This window comes from Podarcis liolepis, assembly GCF_965112155.1.
Source record: "Podarcis liolepis genome assembly, chromosome: 15".
In the NCBI taxonomy this organism is placed as follows: Eukaryota; Metazoa; Chordata; class Lepidosauria; order Squamata; family Lacertidae; genus Podarcis; species Podarcis liolepis.
This window is the reverse complement of record NC_139566.1, coordinates 44,437,170-44,455,805: the sequence shown is the minus strand read 5'-3', so window position 1 is coordinate 44,455,805 and position 18,636 is coordinate 44,437,170. Positions and strand designations below refer to the sequence as shown.

Below are 18,636 nucleotides of genomic sequence, written 5' to 3'. Positions count from 1 at the left end.
TCAAGGAGTAACCATTATTGCAGCAGAATAGGATTTGCCAGGTAGTTTACCTACCATCTAACCTTCCCCACTCCCAGAGCAACCTTTGACAGATGGGTAGGGTGTAGGCAAAGTTCAAAGGCATTTGTTCCTCCTTAGGAACCAGGACCGTGGCATCAAAATGGCAACTAAAATTTGAACAAAAATAGAACTTGCCTCTTCATCCAGGACTTTTGGAGATGTAGACATCATAAAGGCAGTACCTTATATATTAATTTTTGCAATATTGGCTGGTCGGGGAAAAATGGTTGATGCTTGTTAATTTATTAAATTTATATCCTGCCCTTCCTCACAAAGGAGCCCAGAGTGGGAAAAGGTGATAAGAACATATTAAAAACCATTCCAGCACAGGTGGAGATTGAGAAAGCTCTCCACTTAAAAGGCTTGCTGGAAGTGGAAGGTCTTTAGTAGGTGCCAAAAATACAAGAGACTTCACTTGTCTAAAATTCAAGGGGAGGGAATTCCAAAAATCAGGCGCCACAGCACTAAACACCTGACTCCTACATTGTGTGGAAGAGACCTGATGAGACGGAATCTGCAGAGTGTGGTGATCGATTGGATCTACAGTATAAGGGTAGGAAAGGGACGCGGGTGGCGCTGTGGGTAAAACCTCAGTGCCTAGGACTGAGGCACTGGTCAGTCCTAGGGGGGGTATGGTCACACTGAGGTATGGTCGGTGGTTCGAATCCCCGCGGCGGGGTGAGCTTCCGTCGTTTGGTCCCAGCTCCTGCCCACCTAGCAGTTCGAAAGCACCCCTAAGTGCAAGTAGATAAATAGGTACCGCTTTATAGCGGGAAGGTAAATAGTGTTTCTGTGTGCGGCGCTGGTGCTGGCTCGCCAGAGCAGCTTCGTCACGCTGGCCACGTGACCCGGAAGTGTCTTCGGACAGCGCTGACTCCCGGCCTCTTAAACGAGATGAGCGCGTAACCCTAGAGTCGGACACGACTGGCCCGTACGGGCAGGGGTACCTTTACCTTTATAAGGGTAGGATGATACTTTACTGACCCACCCAGAAATTGCTTGATCATAGAATCATAGAGTTGGAAGAGACCACAAGGGCCACCGTGTCCAACCCCCTGCCAAGCAGGAAACACCATCAGAGCACTCCTGACATATGGTTGTCAAGCCTCTGCTTAAAGACCTCCAAAGTAGGAGACTCCACCACACTCCTTGGCAGCAAATTCCACTGTCGAACAACTCTTACTGTCAGGAAGTTCTTCCTAATGTTTAGGTGGAATCTTTTTTCTTGTAGTTTGGATCCATTGCTCCGTGTCCGCTTCTCTGGAGCAGCAGAAAACAACCTTTCTCCCTCCTCTATGTGACATCCTTTGATATATTTGAACATGGCTATCATATCACCCCTTAACCTCCTCTTCTCCAGGCTAAACATGCCCAGCTCCCTTAGCCGTTCCTCATAAGGCATCGTTTCCAGGCCTTTGACCTGGTTGCCCTCCTCTGGACACGTTCCAGTTTGTCAGTGTCCTTCTTGAATTGTGGTGCCCAGAACTGGACACAGTACTCCAGGTGAGGTCTGACCAGAGCAGAATACAGTGGCACTATTACTTCCCTTGAACTAGATGCTATACTCCTGTTGATGCAGCCCAGAATTGCATTGGCTTTTTTAGCTGCCGTGTCACACTGTTGGCTCATGTCAAGTTTGTGGTCAACCAAGACTCCTAGATCCTTTTCACATGTACTGCTCTCAAGCCAGGTGTCACCCATCTTGTATTTGTGCCTCTCATTTTTTTTGCCCAAGTGCAATACTTTACATTTCTCCCTGTTAAAATTCATCTTGTTTGTTTTGGCCCAGTTCTCTAATCTGTCAAGGTCGTTTTGAAGTGTGATCCTGTCCTCTGGGGTGTTAGCCACCCCTCCCAGTTTGGTGTCATCTGCAAATTTGATCAGGATGCCCTTGAGTCCATCATCCAAGTCATTGATAAAGATGTTGAATAAGACCGGGCCCAAGACAGAACGCTGTGGCACCCCACTAGTCACTCTTCTCCAGGATGAAGAGGAACCATTGATGAGCACCCTTTGGGTTCGGTCAGTCAGCCAGTTACAAATCCACTGAGTGGTAGCATAGTCAAGACCGCATGATGATGAAGGGCAGCATATTGTATACAAATAAGTAAATAAAATAATAATCTTTAAATGACTGCTTATTCCTAGTCTGCTCTGGATTGCAGCCGTAAGCGGCATTCCCACTAGAGATGCAAATCACAGTGGTTAACAGTTAACCCTCAGTACAAAGCCCCTTCACCTCAGAAGGCACTTTCAAATTCTTGTTATTTTCTAGTGGGTTTCAATCACATGCTGACACATTCAGGTTGCACAATTACAATTTTATTTAGAGTTCTTGCAGGACAAACCTGCATCTTCACAAGGTTGGGCTTTTTCCAGTAAGAAAAGTGACACGATAATAACTTGCTGGACACATCCTCACTGTCAAGCCTTCCTATGAACAAATCGGGGCAAATGCTCAAAATAAATAATAGGCATAGGTGTGCACAGCACATTTCATTAGTGGGGTGGGGATGACAAAAAAAGTGAGGAGGTAAAAAAGGCAAAAAGCCCCACATCAACCACGAGAATTAATCAAGAAGCCAAAACGAGATTTTTTTTCCTGCAGAAGACTTGTATCAAGCTAAGCAGAGGGTCAAGGGCAGAATGAGTCCTTCTTGCTTGTGAACTATAAATCACAGCCCCTAACCACCACAGATCTCTTTTCACAAAAGGTGGTGAGCAGAGTTTGGAGGGAGACAGAGCCATGAGACAGATGCAGGCAGCATAAAAAGGCTGGGGTGAATGTACAGTGTTCTCCCTTACGACCACCACTATCCACCCCCCCAACCACGACTTCTAGAGACAGACACAGGAAGAAGCAGATTTATTCCAGATCCATTCCAGCTTTTTATTCTGCTCGTGTCTTTCTCTGGCTTGATCCCTGGTTTTTCTAAACATTAGGATGTGCCTGAGCACTCCTGCACATGCCTGTGATAGCAGGTTGTCTGGAAGTACTCAGATTATCTTTTATAGTACTTTATTGATCATTGAGGCTCACAAAGGCTCATCCTAAAAGTGTGTACAAGACAAACCAGTCACAATGATTATGAAGAGTCAAAAGTAAAGGGGAAAGATTGCTTGTCTACATGTATAGAAGAACTGAGTGTATACCTTTGCTAGTGCAATCCTACCATGTCTACTCAGAAGTAAATCCTATTGAATTAAATGAGGCTTATTCCAAATTGAAGGGGGCTAGGATTGCAGTTATTGATTGAACACACTGCGGCTTAGGCTGCAACCTTACCTGGGAGTCACTCATTGAATTCAACAGGTCATGCTTCTCAGCAGACAGGGTTTATAGGACTGCTCTGTTACTTCTGAGCAAGGATATGAACTCATTGTCAAAATATATTTGCTGAATTCTGTCCTACATATACACAAGCCCCCCCAAAAAGTGTTTACATTTGACTATTCCTAATAATTGTGATATTTCTTGTTGCTTGCTTGTTTAGAGATTTCTCTATTCTGCTACAGAAATACTGTATGGTTAAACTAAAGTGGTTCTCATAGGGTGGGGCAAGAGGGGGTGGCAAATTTCAGAGTAGCATTTCAGAGTAGCATTGTGTATACCTATAGATATAGATATATGATTTGCAGGAAATGGTATGATGATTTATACCTCGCCCATCTGGCTGGGTTTCCCCAGCCACTCTGGGCAGCTTCCAACAAAATATTAAAATACAGTGGTCTGTTAAACGTAAAAAACTTCCCTAAACAGGGCTGCCTTCAGATGTCTTTTAAAAATAGGATAGATACTTATTTCCTTGACATCTGATGGGAGGACGTTCCACAGGGCGGGCGCCACTACTGAGAAGGCCCTCTGCCTGGTTCCCTGTAGCTTTGCTTCTAGCAATGAGGGAACCGCCAGAAGGCCCTCGGAGCTGGACCTCAGAGTCCGGGCAGAATGATGGGGGTGGAGACGCTCCTTCTGGTATACTGGACTGAGGCCGTTTAGGGCTTTAAAGGTCAACACCAGCACTTTGAATTGTGCTCGGAAACGTACTGGGAGCCAATGTAGGTCTTTCAAGACCGGTGTTATATGGTCTCGGCGGCCGCCCCCAGTCACCAGTCTAGCTGCCGCATTCTGGATTAGTTGTAGTTTCCGAGTCACCTTCCAAGGTAGCCCCACGTAGAGCGCATTGCAGTAGTCCAAGCGGGAGATGACCAGAGCATGCACCACTCTGGCCAGACAGTCCGCGGGCAGGAAGGATATATAACATTTCAAAATGAAATCAAGAGCATCAAGCGATACTGAGGACAATCCTAATTGTGTTTTCCCACGTGGCTTCATCAATGAAGCATTCGGTGGGGCGCGAGCACCTTTTCATTCTGCGAGTGGGCCGGAAAGAGAGTTTGCGAAGGACTCATCAGGCACTATGAAAACCCAGCAGCTCATCGGGCCCCAGAGGCTTGGGCTCTGCCTATTTATGGCCAAAGACGCTGCGCCACGCGGCCACGGAATCCCGCCCGGGGCGCCCCTCCCACGTGAGCGGGGCCCGTTCTCGCGAGACTGGCGGCCCCGCCCCTCGCAGGAGGCGGAAGCGCGGCGCGGGCTGGGCGTTGGGCGGTGCACGTGGAAAGCTGCGCGCCCCGAGTCGCCCCGATGGGCCGAGCGCGCCCCAGGCGCAACTGGAGGGCCCGCCGCCCGGAGAGCCGCGGCCCGCGGGGCCCCCCGGAGCCCGTGCAGCTGGAGCTGGGCGGTGAGTCCCAAGACCCCCTTTCCCGCCAGCGGGGACCCCCCCGCCCCACCCCCGGGAGGCTCGCCTGGCGCCTTCCTCGCAAAAGCGCCCTTCGGCTGGCTCAAGAATTCTGGCCTTCGGAAGCCGTCTCCCCCCCCCCCCGGGCTCCCCAACTCCCGCCATCCCAGACCGCGAGTCCTGCTAGCTGGGGATGGCGCAGGGTGGTGTATATGTTTGTGTTTTTGTATTGCAAACCACCCTGTGGTCCTCGGGTGCGTAGAAATGTAATAAATTATTATTAATAATACAGTGGTACCTCGGGTTACATACTTAATTCGTTCCGGAGGTCCGTTCTTAACCTGAAACTGTTCTTAACCTGAAGCACCACTTTAGCTAATGGGGCCTCCTGCTGCCGCCACGCCTCCGGAGCACGATTTCTCTTCTTATCCTGAAGCAAAGTTCTTAACTATTTCTGGGTTAGCGGAGTCTGTAACCTGAAGTGTATGTAACCCGAGGTACCACTGTAATCACCCCTGACCCCTGGCCCTGCAGGTTGGGGTGGCAGGAGCTGCGGCCAAGCAACAGCTGGAGGGCCCCAGCTGACCGGACTAGGGTGTCATGAAATTTAAGGGGGCCTTTATGAACTTGCCTTTAAGAGTCCACAAACATCATCTGGTATCCAAGGGTAGCTTACATTGTTTTTGTTTATCTAGTTTTCATAGCTAATCACTGCTGATAGCCTTTATCCCTCTCTGATGAATTTGTCTAAACTAGTGGCCCTCCTTGCGTCTTGCAGCAATGAGTTCTATAAGTAGAATACAAATTTCTTATGTGCTGCTGAGAGAGCAGCTCAGTTTGACTGAATAACTTGAATTTGCTCCCCCCCCCCACCTCTCTTAACTCCCTCTCCGTCTATCCCCCCCCCTTTTGTCATGGCATTTATTCTGTAAGCTTGCAGGAGAGAGTGCTGTTTTACCCAGGTCTCTTCTTTTGGGCTTGGAGAAAATGATGCTGGACTAGGCGGGCTGTGGACATGACCCAGCAGGGCTCTAATTATGTTCTCATGAGAGTCCCTAGTTGGGGTAGGCTCATAGCTCAGTGCTATGCAGAAGGTCCCAGGTCTAGTCTCTTGCATCTCCAGGTAGGTTTGGGAAAGATCCCTGTCTGAAACGTTGAAGAGTCGCTGCCAGTCAGTTCAGACAATACTGAGCTGGATCGTAGACACAGCATCCTCTTAGGGTTCCTGTTGGTTGGTGTCATTCACTCTGGGAGTCCTTTTGGCTGAAGAGTGGTGTAAAAAGGCTTTGGGGTGGTGCGGAAAGGGCAGGTTATAAATATGATGAATAAAAATTATGCTTTGCTCCCTTGGATGCTCTGATCATGTTCTGTGCATATGTCCACCTTCCCAAGACACTTATACGCTGCCCTACTGTGCTCTTGTGAATGGTACATGGATCAGTTGCAAGTTTCCATGTAGAGGTCAGAAGTAAGTGGTGTGATGCTGCTTGTCCGCCTGGGAAGGTAGCCCATCTAGGAGAAGGAAAACTGATCCTAAACCTCCTCTGCCTTGAGGGATTTCTTCAGGAGAAGGAAAGGCTAAGGAGCAAACCCTACACAAATCCAGAGTGGAGTCCCTAAGATAGTTGGATGGTGCCTTGTACGCCTCCTTCCAGCAACTCCTGCGGCCAAGCTGCTGCCAAACGTGTTGCTCTGCTTTTCTTTGGACCACATCAGTGAGGCTGAGAGGGGGGGTCCTGTCGTCTGGGCAGCCGAGGACCACCATACACACTGCCAAGGCTTGTGTCCCACTTGGGGTGACCTCTAATACAACAGTTTGACTTCACCCCCAGAGGCGCACCCCATTGTTTCTCGAGACAGACAGATGCCAACAACGGGTGCTGCCTTTAAACACTGCAGTCGTACACACAGTTACCTCAGAGGCATTACGCTTCTGCGTACCAGTTGCTGAAAACTACAAGAGGGGAGAGTGGTGTTGTGCCCAGGTCCTGCTTGTGTGCTTCCTACAGTAATCTGGCTGGTCACTGAGAGAAAATACTGGACTAGATGGACCACTGACCTGGTCCAGGAGGCTGTCCTGATGTTCTTTCGTCACTAAGCTGAACAGGGCTCACACTGGAGCAAACGTGCACAGGATTGTGCTGAAAATACTTCAAGCTGGGGTGGGAAACATGTGTCCCACCAGATGCTGCAGTCCCAGCAACGTCTGAAAGGCCACAGGTCCCCCACTCCCCGTTTCAATATGGTGGTGACCAAAACAAGCCCTTCTTTCTGTTGTTCCAGATGAAGCCATTTCAAAAGGGGTGGATGAGAGTAACGCCCTGGTGCTCCCATCACAGAAAACCAAGGATAAAAAAGTAACTTCTGAAAAGGCCCCAGAAAAGAAGCCGCTGACCAAGAAGCAGAAGAAAATCCTGCAGAAGGTTTTGGAACAGAAAGCAAAGAAGGAAAAGGTATGTTTTGGAGTGTGGAGGCCAAGAGAACACCAAGGAGACATGTGGCCCGCGGCATCCTTTGGGAGGGCTGGGAGTATCCGCTGTCTGAAACCCAGGAGAGCTCCTGCCAGTCAGTGTAAACAATATTGAGATAGATGGACCAGCGGTTTTAGGATCACACAACATAAAAGAAAAATAGGATAAGGCAGGAAAAGGAAATCAAGCAAACACTGGTATTGGTTCTTAAAGATGCAATTTTTAAAATAATGCCCTGCTAGAATGTAAAAAGTTCTGGGAGAGGAGGAACCCAATGGAGCTGGCATCTCAATCGAGCCCCTCTGCCGGTCTCTCCCTCTGCTGCACTTTTTGCAGGGAGAGGGAAGTTCTGCGGCATCACAGCATATACAAGGCACTCTTCATTTTGCTTCCCACTGTATTTGAACTGTTAGGGAAATCTTACACACCACCCAATATTAGCGAAGCCTGTATTCACACCGTACATTTGAAGCATATGATACCGCTTGGCTTTCCCCAAAGAATCTGGGGAGCTGTAGTTTTTCAAGAGTGCTGAGAGTTGTTAGAAGACCTTCTTCCCATCTCAGAGCTACAATTCCTAGAGTGCCCTGGGAAGAGGAGTTAACTCTCCTCTTCCATTTTTGAGAACTGTAGCTCTATGCAGGGGGGGGGGTCTCCTAGCAACTCTCAGCGCCCTTAACAAACTACAGCTCCCACAGTTCTCTGGGGGAAGCCATCACTGTTTAAAGTGCTATCCTAGTGTGAACGCCTCCTAGGGCAGACTTGCTTCATACAACTCTTTCTAATCCTAGCGAGCGGAGTTGCTGAGAAAGCTGAGTGAAGTCCAGGCTTCCGAGGCCGAGATGAAGATGTTTTATACCACGTCCAAAATAGGGACGGGGGACCGGATGTACCAGCCTAAACGGTAAGTTCTGGGTATGTCCAGCTTGTTGCTCTTGTTGCAGTGTGGACATACTCTTCCCCTCTTTGGCCTTTTTGTGATACGCAGCAGGTGTGGGGCGTTCTCCCCATGTAGCTTCCCTTGAGATCTCCAGCTTTCAGAGTGCATCTTCTTAGCTGGTGTCTCTGGTTCTATAAAGCAGGATGGGCAGCCTGTAGCCCAGGGGCTGAATGCAGTCCCTGCCTCGTTCCATATGGCCCTCCAAAGGCTGCAGAGAGCTGGAGGGGTGGGGAACAGAGAGAGAAAGTGAGGGATGGGTAGGGTGGAGAGAGATGGGGACACACACAGAGAGAGAAGGACAGAAAGAGACGGGTGAAGTGAGAAAGAGTCTGTGTATGAGAGAGAGATGGCACAGAGGGTGTGAATAAGAGAGTGGGGACTAGAGAAACAGACAGGGTGGCCAAGAAAGTGAGTGATGGAGTTGCAGAGAGAGAGAGAGAGAGAGAGAGAGAGCACTCTGCAATGCTGCAGACTCCACCCCCTTCTTGCTCCGATTTCATCCACATTTGGCTTTGGCTTGTGGCCCCTGACAGAAAAATAGTTCCTTATCCCTGCTGTGTTGCATCTGAGGATCTTAGATGTGCTTTGGGGTGGACTTGTCTCGTGTGTCAATGTGACATGGGTGTTTCAGGGCAATCCAAGAAGTGAGTGCCATTCATCCAGAAAAAATTAAAAGCGTTGGCGGTGCAAACAGAAAAAGATGCAGACCTGAACTGGAGTCTGAAGAGGAGTCTGAGATTTCCTCGGAGGAAGAGGAGGAGGAAAAGGAGCCAGAAGAGCAGGCAGAAAAGGCAGCCCCAGAGGTTCCTAGCACTATCCTGCTGCCTGAGGAGCCAAAGAAAGCCATTGCATCTCCACCCAGCACACCGAAGCAACATTATCATGCTCCCAAGCCATCATTGGGGCCTACTGTGTTCATCCCGGTGGACAGATCTCCTGAGATTCAGGTCAGTTTTGAATGCCAACAAGCCAAAAGTGCACCCCGTTGCATCACAAGCAGCAGCAACAACAGTGGGTCACCCATGTGAGATTCATGACACTTTTCTCTGCAGAAGTTGCATGCAGATTCCACGCACAAAATGCCTTTTAGTATTTCTGTTAACAATAAATTGGGGGTGTTTTTGAGACGTGGAATCTTTTGATTTAATTGTTCTTGGGCACATGATATTTGTGACCTTGGAGCTGAACAGAGGAGGTCAAAATTTGGACCTAAAGAGCTCATTTTTATTTATTTAGTGCAGGTGCCCTCCAAAGTGTAGTTGGACTCCAGCTCCCATCAGCCCCAGTCAGCATGGATAGTTAGCTGGAAAGATGGGAAATTGTAGTCAACACGATCTGGAAGGCACCTCAGTGGCTACTGCCTGTATTGGTGCATATATATCCTGTCATTCATCCATCATGAAGCTCAGGGTGTGGGCATTGGGTTGCCAAACTGCCTCCCATCCAGGCACTAACCAGACTAGGCCCTGCTTAGCTTTATCAAGGTGTCTACATCACGTGCCCTCAGACTTGCCTGTCTCACCATTCAGTATGGTGAGGGAAACTTTTCAACTTCTGCATACGGATGTGAGGTGAAATTCTCCTCATTACATGGTCAGACAATGCTGAAGACCAGCTTGCCAAGTGGTTATGCCCACCCTCTCAGAATAACATGCCCATCTTTGGCCTCTTAAATTTCTTGTCACAGAAAGGAGAATTTCCCCCTTCACACTTGAACCCCTGGCAGAGTTATAGAGAAACAGGAAAGCAGTTTTTTTAAAAAAAAGCCTCTCTGAAGGATGGGACAGGCAGCAGTTTCACCAAGTGGTTATGATTATTGTTTATTTCATTTAATATATGTCTCCCACTGTTCACCATGGAAGCTTACCACTTGTGTATCCTTTGGTAACACTCTGCCAAGTAATGAGGTGAATTTTACCTCAGATTTATGCACTTGCCTAATGTCAGAAATCTGACATTACCCATGGTAGTGTTTAAAATGCTTGGGCATGACAAAGAAACTAGATTACTGGTTTCCTTAGAGGATTAAATTCCCATTGCAGTAAGATATTGCTTGTATGTTGATTCGTAGGGCTGCAACCTTAAACACACTAACTGATTATGAAGCTCCACAGAACACAGTGGGACATACATCTGTGTAAACATGCAGAAGACTGCACCCTAAGTTTACACCACTGGAAGTTACTTTAAATTAATTGTTTGGTACCATTTTAATTCATTTTAGATCGGTAATTTGACCTTTTGCCTATGTAAAGTTGTAACTTTGCTTTGAAAGGAAGCCAGGCTGAAGCTCCCAATCCTTGCCGAAGAACAAGTCATAATGGAAGCCATCAATGAGAACTCTATTGTTATCATATGTGGAGAAACTGGCAGTGGGAAGACCACGCAAGTCCCTCAATTTCTCTATGAAGCAGGATATGCCAGGTATTACACCTTTTAAAAAACCACTTATTTTATGCCAAGAGGAAAAAATATTGTTCTTAGATTTTGGTGCTTTGACAAGTTGCCTTCTCCTTCGCCATGGAGTTCCCTCCAAAAACAGTAATTGTACTCTGACAGTGATTGGCTGAGCTGGTGTGATGGCACAGAATCTTCAGTTGTTCAGGGAGCTAGTAAACCCGTTTGTAGCCCAGCCTCTGTGCTGGAAAAGAAAGTTGTCTGTTAGGTTGGGATTATAACCTTGCACACAGGAAGACTGCAAATCGAAGGCGGTGCCAGGATGCAGGACCAGTGTAGACAGCACTGAATTCAGTGGACCTTTCTTAAACATAAGGCCGCTTCTTATGTTTTCTTTGCTCAGGAAGCAGTTGCCCTGGGACTGCAGGGATTAAGGGAGGCACACTCTGTCCTCCGCTCCCAGGAACAGCATCATGGCAAGGGCGAGTGGCACAGCCATTGAAGGAGCAGGTGCCCACAACACTTGCTCTTGTCTTCTCTTTTTTCTGTTGTGCCTCTTGGATGTTGAGTCTGGACAGGGACTGTCTTACCTTTAAATATATGTATGTCACTATGAAGATTTCAGTTGCTTTTATAAATGACCTGAGGCAAAATAAGCCTGGAAAGCAGGGAGCAGCGGAAATAATATCTGGTGGGGTTATGCAGTTAGAAAGAAGTGGAGAAGCCAAAGATAAAAGAAGACTGGGGCTGTGCACTGGAAGCAGAAAGGAACTGCGCAGGCAAAGGGTGGCAGAGGGGCATGGTCCAGGGCAAGAAAGCAGAGCATCGCTGTGCCTAGACCAGCCTGGCCCAACCAAGTGCCCACCAGATGATGGTGGATGACAACACGCATCATCCCTGACCGTCGGCCGCACTGGCTAGAGCTGATGGGGGTTGTAGTCCAGCAGCATCAGGCTGGGCAAAGGCTGGCATTGGAGAGTGGAACTCATCAGTAGTGGCTTCTACCTTTAGCATTGTGGCCCACCAACATTTTTGTGCGTTAGTGAGAGTCAGTGTGTGACAGCTGTGAGGGTAAATCTCAAACATTAATTTGCACTAGTCAGCCAGCAGTTGTTGCTGTTTTATTTCTATCCCAGCCTTCCTCCAAGAATCTCAAAGTGGCAATTACATGCCTCTCCCCCCCTCACTGTTTTGTCCTTGCAACAACCTTGGGAGGCAGGTTAGGCTAAGAGACACTGATGGCTGAAGATCACCCTGTGAACTTCATGGCCAAGTGGGGATTTGAACCCTGGTCAACTAACCACTGCACCATGCTTTGGGTTCAGGCTCTTAGTAAGATAAAATGTAGTTCTTCCCTTGGGTTCTTCTCAGTTCTGTGTAGAACTGAAGGAACAGGGGCTGTGTTGCAACATGATCTTCTCTTCTCCCCCCCCCCCAATTCCTTTTTTCTTTCCTTGCTGACAGTAATAATCTTTTGTTCACTGCTCTTGTAGGCCTGGCGGCATCATAGGAATCACAGAACCACGGCGTGTGGCTGCAATTTCTATGTCCCAGCGTGTTGCAAAGGAGATGAACTTATCACATAGGTAAGCGTACTTGCACAGACTCCAGAAAGTGTTCTTTAGGTCACCCTTCTCTCCAAGTGTTTTGGCCCCAGCCAAGGTCTGTGCCTTCAGCCAAGTGATGGTTGGGGGAAGCCTCTGCTTCAGATGACATCAGAAAAGGTGTTGAGAAACCGGGAACAAATGTTGGCCAGCCCACTGTTGGGACGTGTTCAGAACTCAGGAAAGTGAGCTGCCACAAGGTGGAGCTGCTCATTCACTGCATTCCACTTCTGATTATTCCCCTGCTCCTTGACCAAGTAATGAAGTCACCCCATATCCTGACATCAATCACTCTGCATGTTCCCCCTTCTCCACTGCATGTCATTGGCTGGTAGAGTTGGGACATTGTGAACAACATGGGGCAAGTGTCAGTATGCCTACCAGAGTACAGAGATGATGTCCTGTGTGAGATTTGTTGCCACCAGCGGGTGTTTTTACCGGGATGGTTTTTCTCAGGGCAGACCCCAGCCATTTAGGGGGTCAAGGTCTGAGCATGCATAATAGGTGCTTTGCTTCCTGGCTGGAGTTCATACTCTGGCTCAGTGATCATCACCTGACCCACCTCTAACTCCTCTCCTGCCTCATGGGACCCATGCTCACATACAGTACTTGCTTTGATTTATACATAATAGCGCCGATAGGGCACATTATTAGCTGTAAAATGGCAATCCACAGAAAAGTATACCATATTTTTCTGTGTATAATACTAGGTTTTTCCCCTAAAAAATAATGTCAAAAATTTGGGGGCATCTTATACACGGATACATCTCCCCCCATTTTCTTAAATCAGAGCCCCCCAAAATAGGGTGTGTCTTATACATGAGGGCGTCTTATAGACGGAAAAATATGGTATGTAGTGTTTCCTTAGCATTGCTAGTAAATGAAAACCAGTGATTTGTATACTTGTTCTTAGCCAGAAGGCCGAGGAGCTATTGAAACCCATTGAGTTTTTAAAAACAGACTCATAATGGCAACCGCTGTGCAGTTGAGCTTCCCACCTCAGTAGACACTTGTGTATTCTAGTGCCCAGCATACTTCCATTCTAGAAGTCTAGAAAGCCTTAGAAAGTGAATGGCTGTCCCTGCTCCATAGAGGACTCCCATGAAGGTGGGACACACAACAGGCCAGACATACATTTCATACTGGAAAATGCTCCTGCCGTTCTCCTACCACTTTGCAGCCCCCAGGGAGATTGGTAAAACAAATGTCTCTCCAGAAGAATTGAGTTCCAGCCCAGGCAGTGCTCCTTTGGTTTGGTCAGCTTCAGCTGGGGTCTGATGAAGCAGCAACAGCCTTGCTGCAGCCCACCTGGGATGGCCTTGTGCCCCATCTGTGGGCCCCAACCCACTGGCTGAAGGCCTGTGGTCCAACTCAAAAGGCTTGGCTACACAGTGGGATGTGTTGTGGGGCGGGATGTTGTGTCCATGGGGCAGGGAGCTTTAGCTATAAGGAGGAGTGAGTTAGAAGGGGGGTGTAGCCAGGTCCCAGCGGTGTAACAATTCTCTTTGATGTTGAAAATACAAATGCCATGGGTCTTAATCCGCAGTAGGGGGACCTGTTTCAGCTTCAGGACTGCATTGGCTTCTGGGGGCCACACGTCAGAGGTGGATGGAGGTAGAGGCAAAAGTGGGTGTAGCAATGAATGCAAATTTAGCCTTTGCACAGTCGGCTGCTTTCTACACACACAGCCCTTTGTATCCTCCCTACCAGACAAGCAAGAAGCATTATCAGAATTCAAGGACGCAGTCCAGCCAGGCAAAGACACTCCAGGAGTGTCTGAAGTAAGACCAGGAACGGGGGTTGGGAGAGCCAAGGGCCAGACAGGAACCTGGAGGGTCACCTTTCACCCTCAGGCTTGAGGCTTCTTGCTCCAGGCCTAAAATATTTCAGTGGGTCATACTTCCAAACACTGGAAAAGAGGACAGAGAGGAGATATGAGAGCCATCTTCAAATATCTTAAGGGCTGCCACATGGAAGAGGCAACAAGCTTGTTTTCTGCTGCTCTGGAGGGTAGGACTCAAGTTGCAAGAAAGGAGAATCCGACTAAACATTGGGAAGAACTTTCTGACAGTAACAGCTGTTCAGCAGTGGAACAGACTCCACCAGAAGGAAGTGGATTCTACGTACTTCCCTGGAGGTTTTTAAGCAGAGGTTGGATGGTCATCTATCATTTATGCTTTTGCTGAGATTCCTGGATTGCAGGGGGTTGGACTAGAGGACCCTTGGGGTCCCTGCCAACTCTACACTTCTATGACTGCTTCAGCCACATTTTTCAGCTGTGGGCCGGCCCAGCATCCCTCAGACCTTGTGGGGGACGACTATATTTTGGAAAAAAATATGAGCGAATTCCTGTGCCCCACAAATAACCAAGAGATGCATTTTAAATAAAAGGACACATTCTTCTCATGTAAAAACATGGTGATTCCGTGGGCCGGATTGAGAATGCGATTGGGCCGCACCTGGCCCACGGGCCTTAGGTTGCCTACCCCTGTTCTAGAGCGCTGGCTTGTTTGATGTTGGGTTGATCCCAGAGTTCCTTTCATCCTCTGTCCTCAGGGTGATTTCATACCAAATCCGTTACGAAGGAAACGTGACAGATGACACCAAAATCAAATTCATGACAGATGGTGTGTTGTTGAAGGAAATCCAGAAGGTATAGTGGTGGTTCTTCCTTTCAGAAACGAAATGCAGCTGTGCCTATGTAATGCTACTTCTTAACATGTTGACATACTTTTGACGCAGCCAGTTCCCAGCCTGCTGCCCTCCAGACTTTCATTGCTCTGGCCATCTGCCATTCTTACTGAGGCTGATGGGAGTTGGAGTCCAAAAGATGTGGAAGGCACCAGGCTGGGTTTGGGGTGACTAAGAGACAGCTCAGGACGGAGCTGAACTGGATGGGTTGTCATTGACTGAGTCACTAGGCAACAGGTCCCGTTCCCCCCCCCCCCCCCGCGCGCAAAAAAACCAACCAGAATTCAGATTCAGGAATGAGAGAAGGGTTTTGCACTTCCTTGTGAGGTCCTCAGAGCCATGTTCAGTTTGAAGAAGTGGCTTAGGGGCATCTTTTTCAGGCTTCTAGATGTTTTTGATTGCCAACTCCCATCAGCCCAGCCTGCTTAGACCCACATGTAGGTTTTGAGCCACAAATTCCCCCTTAAATATCAAATCAGTTGATAAGTCTGGTTGAATTTTGATGTGTGGTTGTGGTATTCCTCATACACCCACCCACCCTTTTGGTCTTCCCAGGATTTCTTGTTGTCCAAGTACCGGGTCATTATTCTCGATGAAGCTCATGAAAGAAGCATCTATACGGATATCCTGATTGGTCTTTTATCACGCATTGTGCCACTCAGAGCCAAGGTAAGGAGGGAAAGGGGGGTTACGTATCAATAGCATTCTAACATTTGATTATTTTGGTTTTTACAAATACAGTCATACCTTGGGTTACAGATGCTTCAGGTTGCGCACTGCGCCAAACCCAGAAGTACCGGAACGGGTTACTTCTGGGTTTCGGCGCTCGCACATGCGCTGAAGAGCCGAATTGTGACCCACACGTGCGCAGACGCGGCGCTGTGGGTTGCGAATGCTGTGGGTTGCAAATGTGCCTCCCGCACGGATCACATTCACAACCCAAGGATCCACTGTAGTCATATGTGCCTGATCTTACATTCACGCACTGAAAATACTAGGACTCCACTCCAGTGCTCCTTAAACTATTGAATTCGCTTCCACAAGAGGCACCTTGGATGACTTTAAAAGAGGATTAGACAAATTCATGAGGGATATGGCTTATCCATGGCTGTGTTCTGTCTCCACTGTCGAAAGCAATATGCCCCTGATTACCAGTTGCTGAGGACCACAAATGTATAGAGTACTGTTGCTGTCGGAGCCATCTTACACACTTCCCGTGGTTATTTGGCTGGACCTTCGGCCTGATCCAGCAGGGCTCTTCTAAGGAGGAATTGGTTAGATTTTATCTGTTTAAAAAATTGTTTTGTTCAGTCCCAAAGCTGCCCCTGGGGTGATGGGTCAGCAGGAGAGAAGAGAAGGGGGTTCAAGAGACACAGAGAGAATGGAAAGATGGGAGGGATGAACTTCTCCTTTCTCTCCCACAGGAGGGAGTGGGCCCAGCCATGGGGCTACATAGGGACCACCTTGCTCTGTGGGGAGGAAAGGCAGAACAACTGCCTGCTCTCTGGCGTCCAGGGCTCCAGCTCCCGTTGGCCCTTCCCCACCCCCACCACAAGACCCCTCAGTGATCACCTTCCCCTGAGAGGAAGAAAAATCTTTGAAGCTTTTTTTCCTCTGTTAAATGACACTAGTAATATCAGCAGCTGATGTTTCACAGTTTCCATTTAATACTTACTATTTTAATACTTCTGTGCAAACTTTGCATGAAAAGAAGGCACACTGATGCTGAAAGTAAGAGAATGAATAAATAGCAGAACTTTAAATTTGGTCCAGGAACAGATAAGGTAGGGTTGCCAAAGTTGTTGAGCTTTTTTGGGGAAAATCTCAAATAGTTTTTGAACGTAATATGCTCATAAAGGTAAAGGTACCCCTGCCCATACGGGCCAGTCGTGTCCGATTCTAGGGTTGTGCGCCCATCTCACTTAAGAGGCCGGGGGCCAGCGCTGTCCGCAGACACTTCCAGGTCATGTGGCCAGCGTGACAAGCTGCATCTGGCGAGGCAGCGCAGCACATGGAAATGCTGTTTACCTTCCCGCTAGTAAGCGGTCCTTATTTATCTACTTGCACCCGGGGGTGCTTTCGAACTGCTAGGTTAGCAGGTGCTGGGACTGAGCAACGGGAGCGCACCCCGCCGCGGGGATTTGAACCGCCGACCTGACGATTGGCAAGTCCTAGGCACTGAGGTTTTACCCACAGCGCCACCCGGGTCCCTATATGCTCATAGGACTAGTTAATTTGGCATTCAGCTGCTAGAATACTGCGGGCAGTTTCTGAACAGTCGTCAAAGATCTTACGTCAAGTTCCTTCAGATTTGGCAACATCTTATCTCCACCAAGCCTTCTTGCCTGTGTTTTTGTTCTTACACATTCACAGAAAGGAAATCCGCTAAAGCTGATCATCATGTCTGCCACACTGCGTGTGGAAGATTTCACCACCAACAAGAAACTGTTTGCCAGTCCTCCTCCTGTTATACAGGTAACAGTGTGACATTCAACTGGTGATAGTGGTTGGATTTGGTGTCACGTTTTGTTCCAACACCAGAGGCCTCAGGGAAAGTGGCAAGCCTGGAGGGGGGAGCAGGGCTGCTTGAAGGATGCTGGACTGCATCCACCAGGCTGCATCTGCCTTTGAGCCTCCTGTCTCTGGACTGCATCCACCAGGCTCCATCCCCTTGAGAGAGCTGCTGAGGCCTAAAAGGCCTGAGCACGGGCACGCCTCCTCCTCCTCCCATAGCCTCCCTCCTGGCATGTATCAGGGCTGGTGAGGAGTGAGGGGAGGGACCTGGCTCTTCAAGGAAGTGTCCGTGTCTGGCCCTGTGGGCCCTGGCAGGCTGGGAGGTTCCTGTCTGTACTTGTGGGTATAGGGCAGTATAATTTTTTTAGTAATAATTCCCTCAGGAGTGGAGATTGCCGCTCTCTCAGAAGCGCAGCTCCTGCACTTCTCCTGAGAGTGGGCAAGCAGCAGGGTGGGATGCACAAGCTTAAAGAAAAACACTTTTGAGAGCCATTTTAAAAGAGCTCCCATCATATTCTTGTTTTGAGAAGGCTTTAATCTCTGCTCATCAATTTAAGAGCAGAGATTAAATCCTGCTGCCTTGGCTTCATGATCCTGTTCCCTGCTGGAGGCATAGAGCCAATGCAGGATTAAACCACATCTCCTTGCCTGTTAGCTGGCATCACCAGTGATGCCAGCAGGTGGGTGGGTGTGGTTTGGAGGAAATGGCCTCGCAGGCCAAATGGGAGCCCCTGGCAGGCCAAAAGGGACCTGTGAGCCAGGGGTTCCCCAGGTCTAAATAGACATGCTTTGTCGTTCTGGGCAACTGCTCTTTCTTTACCTGTATTGTTTTCTCTGCAGGTGGATGCGAGGCAATTTCCTGTGGCAGTTCATTTTAACAAAAGGACCCCACTGGATGATTATAATGGAGAATGTTTCCGGAAAGTCTGTAAAATTCACCGAATGTTGCCATCGGGTAAGCTGACTGGCACAGACTTTTGTCTGTAATAAAAACCATAAAATTAGCTTTCAAATAAGGAACTGGAGTGATTCTCTTTTATGTCCTGGAGCAGGTTCAGAAAAGGGCAGAATGATCAAGGGGCTGAAGGCAGCACTCCCAGGAGGGAACTTGGCCACATTTGGCGCTTTTTAATTTAGATAAATAGTGAGCCGGAGGCGTATGATTACATACTTAAAGGTTAAGAGGTGGGTGCAGGAAAGAACACTTTATGGTTTCAGTA

General features: G+C 48.4%; 1 protein-coding gene across 3 annotated transcripts in view; it reads left to right on the top strand.

The window, feature by feature from the left end:
* Positions 1-4,612: 4,612 nt before the first annotated feature.
* The window catches only part of DHX37 (DEAH-box helicase 37), a 35,888-nt gene continuing 21,864 nt past the window's right edge, over positions 4,613-18,636 (top strand). For 2 of the 3 annotated variants that reach the window (XR_014519478.1, XR_014519479.1), the window contains exons 1-10: positions 4,635-4,802; positions 7,083-7,252; positions 8,062-8,174; positions 8,842-9,157; positions 10,486-10,634; positions 12,101-12,193; positions 14,768-14,864; positions 15,458-15,571; positions 17,276-17,377; positions 18,257-18,371. Coding sequence is in view for 1 of the 3 variants with exons in the window: in XM_083476675.1 (XP_083332801.1) it covers positions 4,706-4,802; positions 7,083-7,252; positions 8,062-8,174; positions 8,842-9,157; positions 10,486-10,634; positions 12,101-12,193; positions 14,768-14,864; positions 15,458-15,571; positions 17,276-17,377; positions 18,257-18,371 (1,366 nt within the window). In the remaining 2 variants the exon portion in view is untranslated. Of the gene's footprint in view, positions 4,803-7,082; positions 7,253-8,061; positions 8,175-8,841; positions 9,158-10,485; positions 10,635-12,100; positions 12,194-14,767; positions 14,865-15,457; positions 15,572-17,275; positions 17,378-18,256; positions 18,372-18,636 lie in introns of all 3 variants that reach the window. The other variant, XM_083476675.1, reaches the window with a different exon arrangement.